Source organism: Athene noctua, chromosome 2 (genome assembly GCF_965140245.1).
Source record: "Athene noctua chromosome 2, bAthNoc1.hap1.1, whole genome shotgun sequence".
In the NCBI taxonomy this organism is placed as follows: Eukaryota; Metazoa; Chordata; class Aves; order Strigiformes; family Strigidae; genus Athene; species Athene noctua.
In genome coordinates this window covers 63483908-63501140 of record NC_134038.1, presented here as the reverse complement: position 1 = coordinate 63501140, position 17233 = coordinate 63483908, and the positions used below count along the sequence as shown (strand labels likewise).

The 17233-nt window shown below is 36.5% G+C and overlaps 1 protein-coding gene across 8 annotated transcripts in view; it reads left to right on the top strand.

Moving 5' to 3' along the window:
• Positions 1–12946, top strand: part of NETO1 (neuropilin and tolloid like 1) — a 68092-nt gene extending 55146 nt beyond the window's left edge. The window contains exons 8-11 of one of the 8 annotated variants that reach the window (XM_074899304.1): positions 6999–7112; positions 9406–9964; positions 11144–11194; positions 12429–12946. In XM_074899304.1, coding sequence (XP_074755405.1) covers positions 6999–7112; positions 9406–9964; positions 11144–11180 — 710 coding nt within the window. In that variant the 3' untranslated portion in view covers positions 11181–11194; positions 12429–12946. Of the gene's footprint in view, positions 1–1820; positions 1857–6998; positions 7113–9405; positions 9965–11105 lie in introns of those variants that run through there. The other 7 variants (XM_074899299.1, XM_074899298.1, XM_074899300.1 and 4 more) reach the window with 7 other exon arrangements.
• The last annotated feature ends 4287 nt before the right edge of the window (positions 12947–17233 follow it).

The following is a 17233-nucleotide window of genomic DNA, read 5'->3' as shown; positions in this document are numbered from 1 at the left end:
TTTCAAGGATGATTTAAGGAACATCTGAAGAATTTAATTTTTCTTTATCTTCCGAAGGAAAGCTCTATTTTTCAGTAACAGTGGGAAAATCCAAATGATCTATACTTAAAGAATTCGTGTGCAGAACATGATTCAATGAGCTATCTTGAGTACGTGAGGAGTAGGTGTGAAATGTCTAACAAGTAAAATATTTTTCACATTTAACCATTGTTAAGATTTCGGAATTTTCCCATTCACTATCAGAAGAAAGCAGGACCTCTCAAATATGTTACGACAAGAAGGGAGGGAAGGGGGGGCGGGGGGGGGGGGGGGGGGGAAGAAGCCTAAAAATAGCAAGTAGGGTAGGGCATTCATGTGAGATTAGGGAATCCCAGACTGAAATCCCTGTCTGGAGACAAGCTCAAAGGGTAAATCCACACAGTTCAATGAAGTGCGACGTAGACACCCAAGCTGCTTGCTCAGAGCTAGTTCACACCCTAGAAGCAAAGGAGTTGAGCTGACTCTGCTTGGTGCTCAGAAACAGTGCAAATACACTGGGGAGAGCACTACACTGAGTTGGAACAGCCAGGCTTCACACCAGCTCCATGACGAGTCAGCTTTTGACTTCATCTTGTAAAAATGTTTTGACCTGGCCGTGTTTGCATTTTATACCCAAAGTATCTTGTCATGCCCAACGAAATGATGATCAACAAATACAGATAATGTATTATTAGTGTCATAAAATCACAATAGTAATAATTATTAAAACAACACAATATTTAATTACTATAGTGCTTTATAAATACTATTTTGTAATATAAATGGGCATGCATTACTTGTGAATATTTATTGTCTCAGTGAAAACGGTATTTAAAAAATATATATATATATATAACTGCTTTTATTTCAGGTTACTCTGTAAACATGGCATATGGAAGAACTATTAATGCTTTTTATGTTTCTCTGCCTTATAACTATTCAGGATTAAAAGAATTTATTAGTATTTTACATTAATAAATGAAAAACTATAGATTATTGGCCCCATGTGCATTCCCAGAACCTTCCAAAAGTAAGAAAATACAGACAACTCCATTGGCTGAATTTTTATAAATTTTGAAAGCAGTAACCTTCAAACACTAAACTCAGGTTTTTTTAATACTGTGATGGTAACATTCTGGAATTATGATCATTACAACAAGTTCCTAACTTGTATTAGAAACAAAATATATTTACAAGCCAGATGACAGAAATAGTGGGGGTTTTTTTAGTCTAGTGTTTTTTAAAGTATAGACTACCTAAACCTGAAAAAAATTCTGGGATATCATGTCTATTCCTGTTAACTCACTTGCTTATATATCTTCTAGGATAAGTGCACCATCTTGTGTTCACTATAAATACTAGTTGCAAAGCAGAAGACATTACATTATAATTAATTCAATAACTATAAAACCTGTTTGTATATTAGCATACAAAGTATCCCTACATACTACATAGATTTTTAAAAAGAAAATATTATCATTAAAAATCAGGTAGAATGAAAGTCTTTGAAGGTTTTTGTTTGGTATGTATTATTTTATATAAAATATAATTTTACATAAAAATAATTATCAGTTAAAATCCAAACTGGAAAAAGAACCTTTAATAATAATCTCTTTTTTCAACTGGTGATTTAATTTAAATTATAGTGGTTTCATGCTGTAAAAATCCAACCATTTATCAAAGATTTAAAGTTATTCAAATACATGAAGTTGAGTTATATGTTTAGTTCTAATTTGCTCCCTTATGTTATAATCATTATGAAATCTTCATTGTACTGAACACAGTATCTCACTTATTTCTAGGCCAGAACCTTGGCAGAGCTTGACTCAAGGCAGCTTTGGGACACAGGAGAAATAACATCACTGTGTGTTCCCCAATGTTACTTTTAATCTAATTATGAAGGCATCTTTTCAGGGAGTCACAGAAGGGTTGAGTTTGGAAAGGACTCTGGGATATTGTCTAGTCCAATCCTCCTGCTCAAGGCAGGGTCAGCTACAGTAGCTTGCTCAGGGCTGTGTCCAGTCGGCTTTTGATCTTCAACGACAGAAACTCCACAACCTCTCTGGGAAACCAGATCCTGCACAGTGTTTGACCAGCCGCAAAGTAAAAGTTTGTTCTTGCATTTAAGGGGCATTTCCTGTATTTGTTTAGAGCTCATTGCTTCTTGTCATGTCACTGGATGCTGCTGAGAAGAGCCTGGTTCTGTCATCTTTACTCCCTTCCATGAGGTATTTGTACACATTGATGAGACCCTCTCTGAGACTTCTCCAGGATGAACAGTCCCAGCTCTCTCAGCCCCGACTCACATGTCAGATGATCCAGGCCTTTAGTGGTCTTTGTGACCCTTTGCTGGACTCACTCCAGTATGTCCATGTCTCTTGTGCTGAGGAGCGCAGAACTGGACACAGTGCTGCAGATTTGGCCTCACCAGTGCTGAGTAGAGGGGGAGGATGACATCTCTTAACCTGCTGACAATGTTCTTTCTAATGCAGCTCAGGATACTGGAGACTTTCTTTGCCACAAGGGCACACTGCTGGCTCATGGTCAGTTTATTGCACAGCAGCACCTTTTCTGAAAGCTCACTTTCCGGACAGTGTGTCCCCAGCATGAAGTGCATGAAGTTATTCCTTCCCAGGCACAGGACTTTGCATTTCCTTTTGCTGATCTGGTTGAAGTTCACGATTCTCCAGCCCATTGAGGCTCATTTGTACAGCCACCCAGCCACTTGGTCTATCAGCCAGTCCTCCCAGTTTTGCACGGCCTGCTAACTTGCTGAGGATACACTCTGTCCCATCATCCAGGATATTAATGAAAAGGTTAAAGAGTATTGGCCTCAGTACTGACCCTGGGGTACATCACGAGTGACTGGCCTCGAGCTGGATTTCATGCTATTGATCACAATTTTTTGAGTTTAGCAGTTTTTAAACTGAAAGTCTACTTTCAGTCCCACTCGCTGTTTATTTATCTAGCCCATATTTATCAGTTTGTCTGAGGATGTTATGGGAAACAGGGTGAAAGCTTTTCTTAGAAAAACACATCATCCACTGCTTTCACTCACCAAGCCAGTAATCCAATTGTAGAAGGCTGTCATGTTGGTCAAGCATGATTTCCCTTTCATAACTCCATGCAGACAACACTCTTCTTGTCCTTCATGTGTTGGAAATGGTTTTGAGGATTATTTGCTCTGTCACCTTCCTAGAGATTGAGATGAGGCTAACTGACATGTAGCTCTCAGGATTCTCCTTCTCACCTTTCTCAAAGATGGGGGGAGATTTGCTTTCTTCCAGACCTTGGAAACCTCCCTTGATTACCAATGACATTTCAGAGATAATCAAGAGTGGCCTCGCAATGACATTAGTCAACTACTGAGGGCATCACATCAGGGTCCATGGTCTCAGGTCTGTCCAGTTTGGTTAAATATTCCCTAACCTGCTCCTCTCCCACTGAGGGCAAGTCTTTCTTGCTCCAGGTTTTCTCCCTTATCTCAAGTGCTTGGAACTCCAAAAGACAAATCTCATCAAAAAAAAGGATGGATATGAAGAAGAAATTCAGTACCTCAGACTTTTCCATTCCCTTTGTCACCAAGACCTCTCTCCCATTCAGCATCACAGTCACATTTTCTCCCATCTTGCTTTGGCAGCTGACATACCGGTAAAAGTAGTTTTTGTTGCCCTTTACAACCCTTAACAGATTTAATTCCAAGTAGACTTCAGCTTTCCTAACTGTATCACTGCACCTCTGGTCAGTGACCCTATTTTTCTGCTGGAGTCATCTGAATTGTGCGCATTCTTTTTATGTCTGAGTCTCGTCAGGAGCTCATTGTTCATCTGTGCAGTCTAACTGCTGCTCTCACTGGATTTTCTGCTTGTCCAAATAAACAACTATTGAGGTTGGAGGAAGTGCTCTTACAGAATCAACTAACTCTCCTGGAACCCTTATCTTTCCAGAACCACCTTCAATGGCATTCTTCCAAACAGACTCTTCAACAGTGAAATTTTGCTCTCCTAAAGCCCAGACCTGTGATCCTACTTTTTACTTTATTCCCTCTCTGCAGCATCCTAAACTGCACCATCTCATGATCACTGCAGCCAGGGCTGTGTCTGACATTCACATCCCTGACTGGTTCTTCCTTGTTTATAAAACTATAAGGCCCAGTAGAGCTCCCCTCATCAGCTCCTTGATTACCTGTATCAGGAAGTTATGATCAATGTACTCTGGAAACTTCCTGGATTGCTTCTGCCCTGCTGTGTTTCCCTTCACTGATATCAATTGGTTAAAATCTCCCATAAGGACCAAGGCCTGTGAACATGAGGATTTTTCCAGATGTCTGAAGAAGGTTTCATCTACTTCTTGTCCCTGATCAGGTAACAGACACCAACTACAATATTGGTAGCTGTGTGCTAATCCTGACTCAAAAAATCTCACTTGGCTCCTCACCCAACCCAAGGCAGAGCTCTGTGCGTTCCTGCTGCTCTCTCATATAAAGGGCATTTATATACTCAGGGAGAAGACCGTAGATTGATAGATTAAGGCTTCTGCTGGACAGAGAGGTTTGTGCTGCTTTCTTTTGAACCAAATAATAGCAGTAGCTTCCTTTTGTGAAAACATCCACAACCTTTCCTCAGGTTTAAACATTTATATATTGAAGTATTGCCATAGATGATGCTCAAGATTGTGGTAAAGCTAAAAAGTGTTGTTGCCACATACCTTATCTGCTTGATTTCACTCCCATCCTGGGTTCTGTAACAGCTTCAGGAAAGCATCAGGAACAGATCCATCTTCTTGTAAAAGAATTCTGTTCACTACCAGTTAATTTGTCTTTTTGCTATTACTAGAATGTCCTTGATGCAGCATCCCAAGACACCTTTGCTGTGCCTCTTCAAGGACAAAAAACCTGATTCCTCCGATGTATAATGGGACTGACACGTTTTCAGCTTCCCTTGATGCTTTCATTCATTCCAACAAAAAGCCTTCATTAGAGTGGGCAAAATATATAGATTTCTTGTCCAGCTTAATCACTCCAGGTCCAAGGGATCACAGAGAGGGCTTGACCATACAAATTTTATAAACATGAACAAGAGAGGTCTGTTTATCATTAGGTTTACGAATCTTACATTTGGGTTTCTCTCATGCTAAATAGGCTGTACTTATTCTGAAATTTCTCTGCTTTGCTATTCATCTAGTTTTGACATTTATTCACATATTAACCCTTTCCTCCATAGTTCAACAGCACAATTCAGAGAAACTGAAAATTTCTGTTTTTTCTTCCTTTATCTTGCCTTTCATTTCCAGATCTCCCTGCCGTTACTTTGCATAATTATCCCTTCTTCTTAAATCTGCAAAAAATGTCTTTTGTGCTGCTCTTATTTTTTCTCTCTTATTTCTGAAACATTTCCTAATATTTTTCATTTGATGTAAAATCTCTTGTCATTCCTTTCAGTGCAGAATGCCTTAAGTGTCATCTATTTCTGTTGTGCAGTTCTCTTTCTTCTTTCACTTCCTTTACTACCTTCCTCTAGTTCTTTTCTGCTTACCACCACTATGCTTCTAAATTCCTTTATTTCTGCCTTACACAACTGTCCCTTTTTCCCTTAAATTGTTCTCTATTCTTTTGGGTGTTGTTTTCCGTTATTAATCCTTTCTTTGCTGTTGCATTCAGGATGCAATCAGACTGATTTTGAAGTGACAAGAGCAAGTCATACATATCTAGGAGGTTCTGCCTACTCAGACACAGCACTCTGTCCTCACCACTTCACTTCTAAAGCCTTCCATGCCACTGTGTAGGTTTTTTTGTGTTTTGGTGGTGTTTTTTATTTTATTTAATCTTTATGGCTTTATTAGCATAAAATCCTGCACTTCCTTTTTTTTTTTTTTTTCCCCCTTGTTCCCCTATCACTCCTTGTGCCTTCTCTATTTATCAATTGGGTCTTCTTTTCTTGTGCCTTTCCTACTTATTACCATGTATTTTGAATAGGTACCTGATTAGCTTTTCTTAGGTTTCGCTTTCAAAAATTCTCTTCCTCTCTGTTTCACATTTTTGCCTAGAGCAGGCAGTGAGACTCTTTCTGTGTGTTGTAAAGAACTGGTCCCAAAAGATCCTCGCTTTGTCCAGAAACAGGGATTGCAGCTAGAGTGTGAAAGAATGATAGTGCCTCCAGTGGGTTCCCTGTATGAATCCTCCAGGCTCAGCCCTCACTATCCCCAAATGACAGCGACAGATAAGGGCTGTCCCAAAGCACCCTCCCTTGCTAATATGCATGTGTGCTGTTCTCCTCTTTCTGTCACTTTAAAGTAAAATCCTAAAAAGCTTAACACCTGACTAGGGTCACTGCAGCTTAGGAGATGGTATACCACATTTTTCCAAAAATTGATCAATTGTCAGAACCAGCCTGGCTGATCAGTCTTCTGCATTGGCTGAGGCACAGTATAAGCATACTGTTATATCTGAGTGGATGGTTGCGTATTTGGGGGTGTGTAATTTTATTGTCTATGTATAAAGGTTTAGGCACTGTTGATACGGGCACTAAAGTACATATCTTCTTTGAATTACACAAGTTTTCTTGTAAAACAAGTTTCAGCAACAAACTTCAAAACAAATTATACACCAGATCTGACTGGGATACAGTTAACTTTTTTTCACAGCAGCCCATAGGGTGCTGTGTGTTGGATCTGCAGCTAAAACTGTTGATAACACATCAGTGACCCCCCACCAATGTATGGAGAACCAAGCTACTACAACCATGAGAGTCAGACTGTGGGAAAGCCCACTTGTCTTAGAACTGAAAATCTCTTGCCGCAGAATAATAAACAGTGTGTCAGTGGAGTGGTCTCAGTGCTGCATGTCGAATATAAAATATGCTCAAGGAACCTGTGTGTGTAGCGTTTTCCTGTTACAGATTACATGATCACTCCTAGATGTGTTCGTTGCAGAGAGGTGAATGATTTACTACTTAATATCGGTTTTTCTCTCTTGTTTCTAGCCCCTTGTGAAGCCAACACATTCTTTTGCCACAGTAATATGTGTATTAATAATACATTGGTCTGCAACGGACTCCAGAATTGTGTGTATCCTTGGGATGAAAACCATTGCAAAGGTAACGTTTAGAAATGGAAATGTCAGGTCATTTAGACTGCATGGGATACAGCATCTTATCCTTAGTTTCTTGTTAAGTATGTGCCAGATGGGTCAAAGCTCTAGAAGAGTAATTCAGGGAGACCATACATCAAGCAATAGAGAAAATGAAGAGAGATAAAAGTACCGATGGATTTAGTTTCAGTGTTTGTATTTGTTTTGCTTGGTGTTGATTTGTGTTGGTTATGTCCTTCTAGCAGGCTTTCTGATCACTTGGTCTCTGTTTTCTGTATAATCTAAAATGTAATTATAAGTCATATTTTGGTTCCTTTGTCGTAGTTACCTTTTCAGTGGGGTAACATATGGGTAGCAGGTGCCTTTTAGCTTCATGCCATGCCCATAATAGCCCAGGTGCACTAAAAAGCCAAGGGGAAGTTGAATTAACCCTGTAAGAAAGCAACCAAATCTACTATAATCAAGTGAAATTGAAAAGTAAGGAACAGGCACGGGAAATCAGGCATAACGTCTGTTTCATAGGTAGGGACTTATGCTCCTAACCAGGTGTTCACAATGGTTTCTAAATATTGCTCTGTGTTTCTGGAAGAAAAAAATCAACATCTGTGTTTTCTTCAGGGAAAAGAGCTTAACTAACTTACATTACAGGCTAGGGAGACAGTTCACTTCCCTCCCGCTCCCCCTCGCTACCACAGATTTGTTCCTGGAAACATGGGATATACCAAATTTAGGAACCAATCAAGAAGAAATTCACAATGAGGTGGATTAGTAGTCAGCCCATAAGTCTGCTGAAGCCTGTAAAATCCTGACAAGCAGTGTAATAGGGTAAAACGCAAATGAAAACACACTTCAAAAGAACACAGCAAAACTGTGGCATGGCATAATATTCTTCAAAGAAACTAAACATATGATTGGGAAATAATTATCTGTTCTCTACTTCTTCAGCACAGAGGAAAACAGAAGACTTTCTCCACTCTTTAATTTCCAGAATTATTTTCATCTTTCATTTGCCAAGTATCTTTTTATTTGGTCTTATGCGTTTATCCTCTCTTGTTTTTCTAACTAGAAAAAGGAGGTTTGCTGATCCCAGTAAAAAGGTTGTTTGCTGCTGTGTTGCTTTTTCTACCTCTCTTACTTCCCCAAAGTCTGTGGCAGTCCATTAGGGAAACCTTAGGTGAATCTACAAGAATAGGGAGTGGGGAGTACTGAGAAGTTCATTTTTGGTATCTATGAGATTATGAAGAGATGGATGTTATTATTTTGGTGCCAATAACTTTCACTTCAAAAACTTTTTATTAAGTCCTTTGATATGTTTAAGGTTGCTAGGAAAACTTACACGAAACTGGGTGTTGATACTTAATCACAGTTGTGGCGTCTTGCTATGCCTGTGAGAGACTGATGTGAATGCTTTCAGCTTGGATTTCTACAAAGCTCAGTCACCGTCTCATGTGTCTGCAGCCATTTGAAAGCAAATCACAGAGAAATATACACAACAGTAGGGTGAAACTGGTTTTCTTTTTATTGTTTTACTGCATATTCTCTGATTTTCTTCTAATTTGCTGGTTAAATTCCTAGAGGCCCCTGAGTAAAGGATAATATGTAGGATCAGCTTTTGGATTTTACTGGGTGTTTAGAAAAGTTATGGTATTTAATAGGCCAGGAACAAAAGAAACAATTTGCACGCTTTTTTTTTTTTTTTTTTTTCTTTCTGAAACCTCAGTTTGAGTAACTTTTCTATTTTCTCCTCATTTAGCTTTTTCATTGAATACTGTCAGCAGTCCCAGTCAGCTCGTAAATATTAGAACTTCAGTGGAAGTTCCCAATGCAAAGAAGAATTTTTTCTTAAATCCTGTAAAGTCTTGCTCTTTCATTGGTGCTAATGTTCTAGTTGCATATATTTACTGGAAGAGACAGAAAATAATGAGGAGAATGTCTGTAACAGTCTTGGGGGCTTTAGCAGGCAAATAGATTTCAGAGGTGACACTAAAGCCATCTGCTTGTTATGGTGGTTGCTTTTTATAAAAAGCATAAATAATTCTTTTATCTAATTAAGCTTGTAACGTACCCTGAATAAATCACTTTCCAAATGAATAGGCACACAGAGGACCTGTGTGTTGTTTATTTGGCTTTCACGAATACCTGATTTTTTCCTTTTTCTTTTTGTCAGAGAGATTGATTAAGTAAACACAGACATAGACTAGGCTCAGTTTTGCAGTAATCTGTGAACCCATCGTGGTTGTTTTTATTCTTGAACTGCAATTAATGCTGTGCTTTTTTTTTTTTTTTCTCCCGTCACACAGAAAAAAGAAAAGCTAACCTATTGGACCAACTTACCAATACCAGTGGGACTATAATTGGGGTGACTTCTTGCATTGTGATCATCCTCATTGTTATCTCTGTTATAGTACAGATCAAGCAGCCTCGTAAAAAATTTGTCCAAAGGAAAACAGACTTTGATCAAACAGTGTTCCAGGAGGTGTTTGAGCCTCCTCATTATGAGTTATGCACCCTCAGAGGGACAGGGCCTACAGCTGACCTTGCTGATGTTGCAGATGACTTTGAAAATTATCATAAACTGCGGAGATCATCTTCAAAATGCATTCATGACCATCACTGTGGATCACAAGTGTCTAGCATTAAGGGCAGCCGTAGTAACCTCAGCACAAGAGATGCTTCTGTCTTGACAGAAATACAACCCCAGCCTGTAAAACCACTCATTCAGCCCATGAACAGGAGAAATATCCTTGTCATGAAGCATAGCTACTCACAAGATGCTGCAGATGCGTGTGAGATAGACGAAATTGAAGAGGTACCAACCACAAGTCACAGGCTGTCCAGACATGATAAAGCTGTTCAGCGGTCAGTATCAATAGATTTTTGATGAAGACTATTGTGTAAGGACTTGATTGCCCAAACATATTCACTCTTTATTCAGTAAACACATATTTTATTTCTTCTTTATTTATTGTTTAAATTTCTGTTTCCTGATAGCACATACCATTATATTATCTCTCCCTGTCTCTCTTTCTTTCTTCTCTGCCTCTGTTTCCTGAAGGATCCTGTATCTCAGCTTTACCTTTATACTTTATATCTTTCTTTTTCTTTTACTATTTTGCATGTACCCAAATGCATACACACACAGGTCAACAGAAAACAGGTACAATTGTTAAAAACCAAAGAAGATTTTGTGTGAATCTAGTTTTTGAAAGAGCCACATACATGTGGTTTCCTTGTAACTGAGGTGGCCTTGAGTATCATCCCCTGTTGATCTAACATCTTTAAATCAATACATTAATAAATAAAAAATACCTATATCTATTTGATGCATGACACAATAATGATAAACAAAAACCTGGGGTAAGGAAACCCCTTTTCTCATAAAACCTTATCTTTTCTATAATGAATTACAATATTTGCAAAACTTTACTGTGTCTGTTCCATTAATAACCACAGTATCTTGGCTTGTTATATTAACATCTATCTTTATCTCAATTAGAACATGAGACAGAATAGTGAATAGAGAATATTCATATATTTACATATAAGAATGTAGTTAAAAGGAATCTTTCTAATCAATAAAAAAATAAAGTCAAGCATGATATTTTTAATAAAAGAGCTATTTCTACTGTATATTGCACTTTGAATGACTGTAAATATGGATGATTAAAAGTTTACAAGTAAAAGAAAAAGAAAAGCATAAACATTTATGAACAATTTATTTGAAAAAGAACACAGAAACTTTTTTTATATATGTGTTTTCTCTTGCATGCATTATTTATGCACTTCTTGTGACTGTTTACATGCCCTTCATATTTTCTTTTTACATTAAGGCATTTCTGTCTCTTAAAAGAAAGTTATTTTATTATTTTAATCTAACTGCATGCCAATGTAAATGACTTCATGACTATTGCTCATATTATCAAGGTATACTGTTTATTAAGTATCTATATGCATATATTTCTTTTTTTCTATACAAACATTATTATTTTGAATGAAATAGCCATAACATTCCAGGTTCTGCCTCATTGGGTCTCTAAGCAAACATGAGTCTGAGTACAACACAACTAGGGTCTAAGAGACAAACTTGAGGTAAGTAAACATACCTATAAAACAATTGAACCATCTGTTGCTTTTCATTTTATTTGTTATATTGCTGAAATGCATGTTAATTCTCAAGTTACATATCACCTTTCGGAGAGAGCCACGTTTGAATACAAAGAAAAATGAAAGACAGATTACAACTTTAGTATTGTAAACTAAAGCAAAATCTCTTAATTCCTTATTCTTGACAGTACTACAATCATCCCCTAGCTAAATATAACCTTAATTCCAAACACATTATAAAGACAGATCTCTTGCATGGCTCTGGTGTTTATTTTTTGATTTTTGAACATAAAATTCAGCATGTGAATTAGTATGTAAAACTTGGCAATCTAACCCCAGCCAGGAAGATGTGGAATTACAAGTTTTCAGCTCATTTTATTCACTCAACCTTTTGAAGTGTCAGGGGAAGGGTGTGTGGTAGTACTGATAGAGATTCTGTAGCGTTAATGTTAATGTCTGCAAATTCAACTTCAATTTTTGAGTCTTTTCCTAGGATTTTTATTTTGTGTAATTTATCAGTGTTAAATCTAAATAAACATAATCTCAGATATTTATAATGAAATTATAGATAGCTGCTAATCTGTCAATTTATATATGTATATGTGTATATATATATAAACAGATATGTGTATATACATGGTTATATGTGTATATATGTATACAGCAATTTTACTGGGAAAGAAACCTTTAATGCTTTTATTGCTTCTACATAGTTTAAGTAAATATTTTTCTGTATTTTTCCTCACGGAGAGAACTTACTTTAACTTTGTTTTGCTTTCAGACAACTATTCATGCAGTCATGCAAACTCTGAATGGAAAAATCTATAGTGAATTATTTCAGCTGTCTGAAAGAGAGAGTGGACATGTTTCTAGTTTTGTTTCATTGCCTTTATCCAAACCTAAGAAGTACAGACATATCTTACTTCCTTAGCAAGATATTCCCATTGCACAATAATATGATTCTTTTGTAATTTGGTTGCTGACCACTAAGTGTTCCTTAGTTTTTAAATACATTTGGAGATTTGCTGCAAACTTGAAGAAGAAATTAGCTCCTAACTGAGACTGTCCCTTTTTTTTTACAAAAAAAAAAAAAAAAAAATCCTAGTTTTATTTCAGTTAATATATTTTATAAGTCTGTTATTTACTTGTATGTTGTGTGATATGTGGAAGAAGATTTACATTGAACTTTTGTTATATGTACATTGTTTTCATTATATAGACTGCTTGAGAATAGTGCGCACCTGGTGATTTTGAACATGCTACAATGAAATGTGAAACTATCGTCCTTGGAAACACCAGCTAGAGGTTTTATGGACTCTCTGACCAGCTATTCTCATAACATGACAAAATTCAGCAGTGTTGAGTAAAATTACTAGAAGGCAATAAGACTTTGGTTATTATGCTTATCAGTCATTTCTCTTTTTCTTTTTCTCTCTTCTTTTTGTTGCAAGTTTATTCCCAATTTCAGGAACAATTTATTGAAATCAGGTATTTAGCCATTCATAATCACTTCAATAGAAATGTTTGTTGGATAAGCATCTAGCAATATGACTGAATTTGACATTGAGAAAATAATCTGCATGTATGTTACTGAATATTTGAGTTGGCAAAAATCCCTTTATTAGATACATTGTAAAAAGCATGCATTCACAATTATTGCTGTTACTGTTCCATTTCTGTGTCATATGCTTGCTACTTGTAACTTTTTATATAAAGATACATAAAACAATGTATAATAATTTCTTACCTTGAGTTTAATGGCAATGTTTTCTTTTACCAAATTTACAAATCTTGTGTAATTCAGAAGATTAAACTCAAAATGTAGCTTCTAGGAACTTGAAACCCAGATACATCAGAGAATCAGCTGTCTCTCATCTCTCACTTACTGAAAAGCAAAATACATTAATTCTTTTTAAGATTTAAATGAATTCATAATACATAAAGTTGATCACCTAATTTCAGTTAAAAGGTTTGTGATAATCTTTTTGTTCAATTCCGTACTCTTCAGGTAATTTATATTGATGACAGTTTGCTCCAGTGTAGCAGATTTTTATCAGTTACACAAACGTTATGGCTGGGCTCCAGTTTTAGAGATACAGATATAAACCACTTCCTATGCAAGGTAAAGTTATATTCATAATTCAAGCTATAAACATTAGCAACTGGCACCAAAAACAAAACTGAGAGTTTAAGTTCAGGAATTGTTGTAGGTTGAAAAGCCACAGTTATGTAAAGTTGAAAACCTCCTCATTTAAGAACGTAATAACCATGCATAAATTCATAGTTTTGTTATCTATTTAAAGTGTTATCTTCCAAATTCTGTTTCAAAACAAATCCCAGTTCCTTCTTAAACATAATGTGTCATTCATGGTTTTTCTTTATAAAAATTTTGCTACCTTCATTGAAAAAGGGGGAAGAATTCCATGGAACTTCCCAAAGTATAAATAGACAGGAAAAGAGAAAGCCTGAAAGACTGACATAAAAAATAAGGCGATCTATATCAGCTATTTAAATATATAGCACATATTTTACATAATTAAAAATACAGGGAAACTGATTTCTACAAAACAATGTCTACAAATGTGATTTAGGAATGACATGAGAAGAAGAAGGGTTTCAGGTATTTGCCTCTTTTTTGTACACTGTATTTGTCATGTATTTTACATAATTTAATTTAAGCTTGATTGATTTGTTTCTTATCACATAGTAGCTACAAAAAAGAGTCCTCCATCCTTTGCAGTCATTCGGTGTCATTGAGTCATCTCTCAGTTACATGGATTTTTAACATGCATTAATTGCTCATTTCCCGATCAAAATCTCATTCCAAGTTCATATACTTTATCACTGTTTTTTTCTTAGTCTTTCCAAGTCCTCTCTCATGATCCTTTTTTAATTATATTACATTGTTTGCCACATGCTTAAAATGGATGCATCCATGCATCCATTAAAAAAATCAATGAAGAACGAAAGACTTCCTGAAAGAAATGCATATACATGCACACACATTTGTGTATATTTATAAATATTTGTTAATGGAGATAGTGTATAAATAAATATGTAAGGAGAAATCTAAATATGTGAATTTAGCTTTGAAAGAATTATACTGGTCACCTAGAAAATTGCTGAAGCCTTGGATTTTAAAGTTGCTATATATTTAAGTGCCTAAATCCCACTGAAACAGAGTTTGTCTAGTCCCTCCTAGAGAAGCACACAGTGAAATCCATTTATAATTTTTCCCGTGAATTGTTGGCTGAGAGAACTTAACTGGTGAAAACATAGCTATTAATAAATATGTGCATGCACATCCTTGCTTTCTTAAAAAAAAAATAAAAATTAAAAATCATCAGGGAAAAATTTGTGAGAAACATAAAAATCTGTCAAAATAGAACAGGTCAAACAGAGAATGGTAATGCTTACCTGATCTTGGAAACTCCTTTAGAAACGTTGTCTAATAGCTAGTCATACCCTTAAACAAAACCATCAATGTAAGTGACAAAATATGTGTATACTGGGGGAACAGGGTGAAATTATAGAATTATCTATTAAAAAAATAGACAACAATAAATTCAGACCCAATTAAAATATTATAATTGAAATATTTTATATTTTCTGTATATAGTCAGTGTAAATAATAGCCTAGTCCATTATATTACAAACATTAAAGGCAAGCTTTGTTTGGTATCACACAATAGTAGGATATCTTAATGTGATCTATAAAATTTGAAACATTAAAATAAAAGGGGTTGTTGCTGAAAGTAAACAGTTTGTCTTTCCTATGAGTATTTTTTATTATTATGAAACTACTCTTAAAACAGAAAGCAGTTCAAGCAAACCAGTTCAAACAGACAAGCAACTTCAAGTTCACTTACCTGTAAAGACAATACTCAAAACTGGTATTTGACCACATGCTATAAGTGAAATTTAACCTATTCTATTACACCTTTTCCATTTTAAGGAAAGAAGCTTTGACTTGTTAAAGTAACACAGCTACATGTGTTCTGTGTAACAATTTAGTAAATTGCTGTGGATTAGCTAAACTAGTAGTGTTAGTTTCATGTGTTTAGCCTCATGTTTGCCTTAATGTAAAACTAAGAATAGCAATTACTAGACCATTTTGGTTTGACTGGCGCAATGTGTGTGATGTATTCCATGTTGGCAGTATGCTTGTTTCTTATATATTTTTTAAAGATGAGTTTTTGTTATCACAGTGCATTGCCATGTTGTTCATAGTTTTGCTTTTTTTTTTTTGCTTTTTCCCATGAGTATATTGTTATGTATATACTTTTCTTTTTAGAAGACAGCGTGAGCAACCACGCCCAACTATTTTTCTCTACTACAGGAAATACGGCCTTTTCAGTTTGTGAAGTCTTCTCTGCAGCATAATTTTAAAATCTCAGGAAGTCTATTTTGTAAACCACCTCAGTGTAAACTTTTTCTATATTCCCCATTCTAAAAACAGTTTGAAGGGGGGGGGGAAACGCACTGAGAGATATTAGTACCTTATCCTTCTATTTGGATCCATTTTATGCTGGAGTATGCTGGAGATACTCTCTTGAACCTAGCAATGACGTAACCAACAGGAGGGAAAGAAGAAAGGTTTCCCACTCAAAAGTAATTGCTAGCACCAAAAAAAAAATTAAAAAAAAGCATATGAAACAGAGAAAGGTATGCTTTAATTGGAAGAAAAGTATGAAGGATTGTTGCTCATACCTGTTCACAAATTTACAGACACATTTACAACAGATAAATTCTTTAGCCACCAAATAAAAATGCACTGTCCATGTCCAACTCTAACAGATAGCTGTAATACCTGTGTTTTATAGAACACTGTCCTGCAAACAAGAAGTTGGCCTTCTGTGTTTTCCTGTCTTCTACTTTATGTGCTGTCTCCCTGCTACCACAAAGATACTGTGGCTGAGGGAGCACAGCTGAAGAGCTAAGTGGTAGAAAGGATGAAAACTTCACCATTCAAAACAGATACCGGAGTCTGTATCTGATCTGGAAGTCTTTTATCTCCTCATTCCTGACTCAACATTTGTTGTGAAGTCCTGGACTCACGGCTTCACAGCACTTCCTCATCATTACCTTAGCATCATGTCTCTTTGATGATCATTTTACATCTTTATCACTTCTGCCTTTCATTACTATCCACAGTGAGTTTAGTTCTGTTCCCTTCTCTCCTCCAAATTCACCGAAAATGCTGAAATCCTATCAGCTCACTGACTTTGTGTTACCCTTGCATCCACCTGGCTCTTTCCCACCTATCACTTCAGAGTCATCTTAACCTTACCTTGCCTATAATCAGGAAAATAAAACCATGTGATTGCAGCATATCTTAATTACCTTTAATATATGCAGCACAACAAAGGCTGTGAAGATGTATTGGTATGGACCGGAATATGAGCTGAGGGATACTGGATTTGTATTTTAATGACTGCATCAGTGTTGTCTGGGCTGTCTACCTCGGAGTTGGCATGCCTGCTCCTGCTACGGTCATGTCTCAAATGTACTGCAAAGAGAAACTCACCGCCACCCCTTTTCTTCTCCAAGCAATAACTGTACCATGGTCAAACCAAACTTTGTTTCAAGGGTTTCTGTTTTCCCTATGCTTTTTTTATATTAGTATGTCCCTCCACAAAACATAAATCCCTGTCCTAGCCTCCTTCACATGCCTATTGAAACACATTTGAGCTGCACAGGCTAGCAAATGCCTGCCAGTGGTGGCAGGGCTATCATCAGCAAGGTAAGAGCATCAGCTACCAGGAGAAGCAGAAGTCGCTGCTTTCCTCCATTTTCTTTCCCAGGAAAGGAGTCGTGCTGATCTGCAATCTCCCAACAAGGTCACTCTGGGAAAAAGGGAAGCTACCAACCCCTTCAAGCAACAAATCATAACTAGGAGTAGAGACACAATCTAAGCAGCCCATGATGAAAAACGGAAAGAACAAGATTGCTTAAATTTTATTACCAAAGTAACTGGCCTGACCAACACCATGCAGCAGCATTACATCTCTTCATTCCCGGATA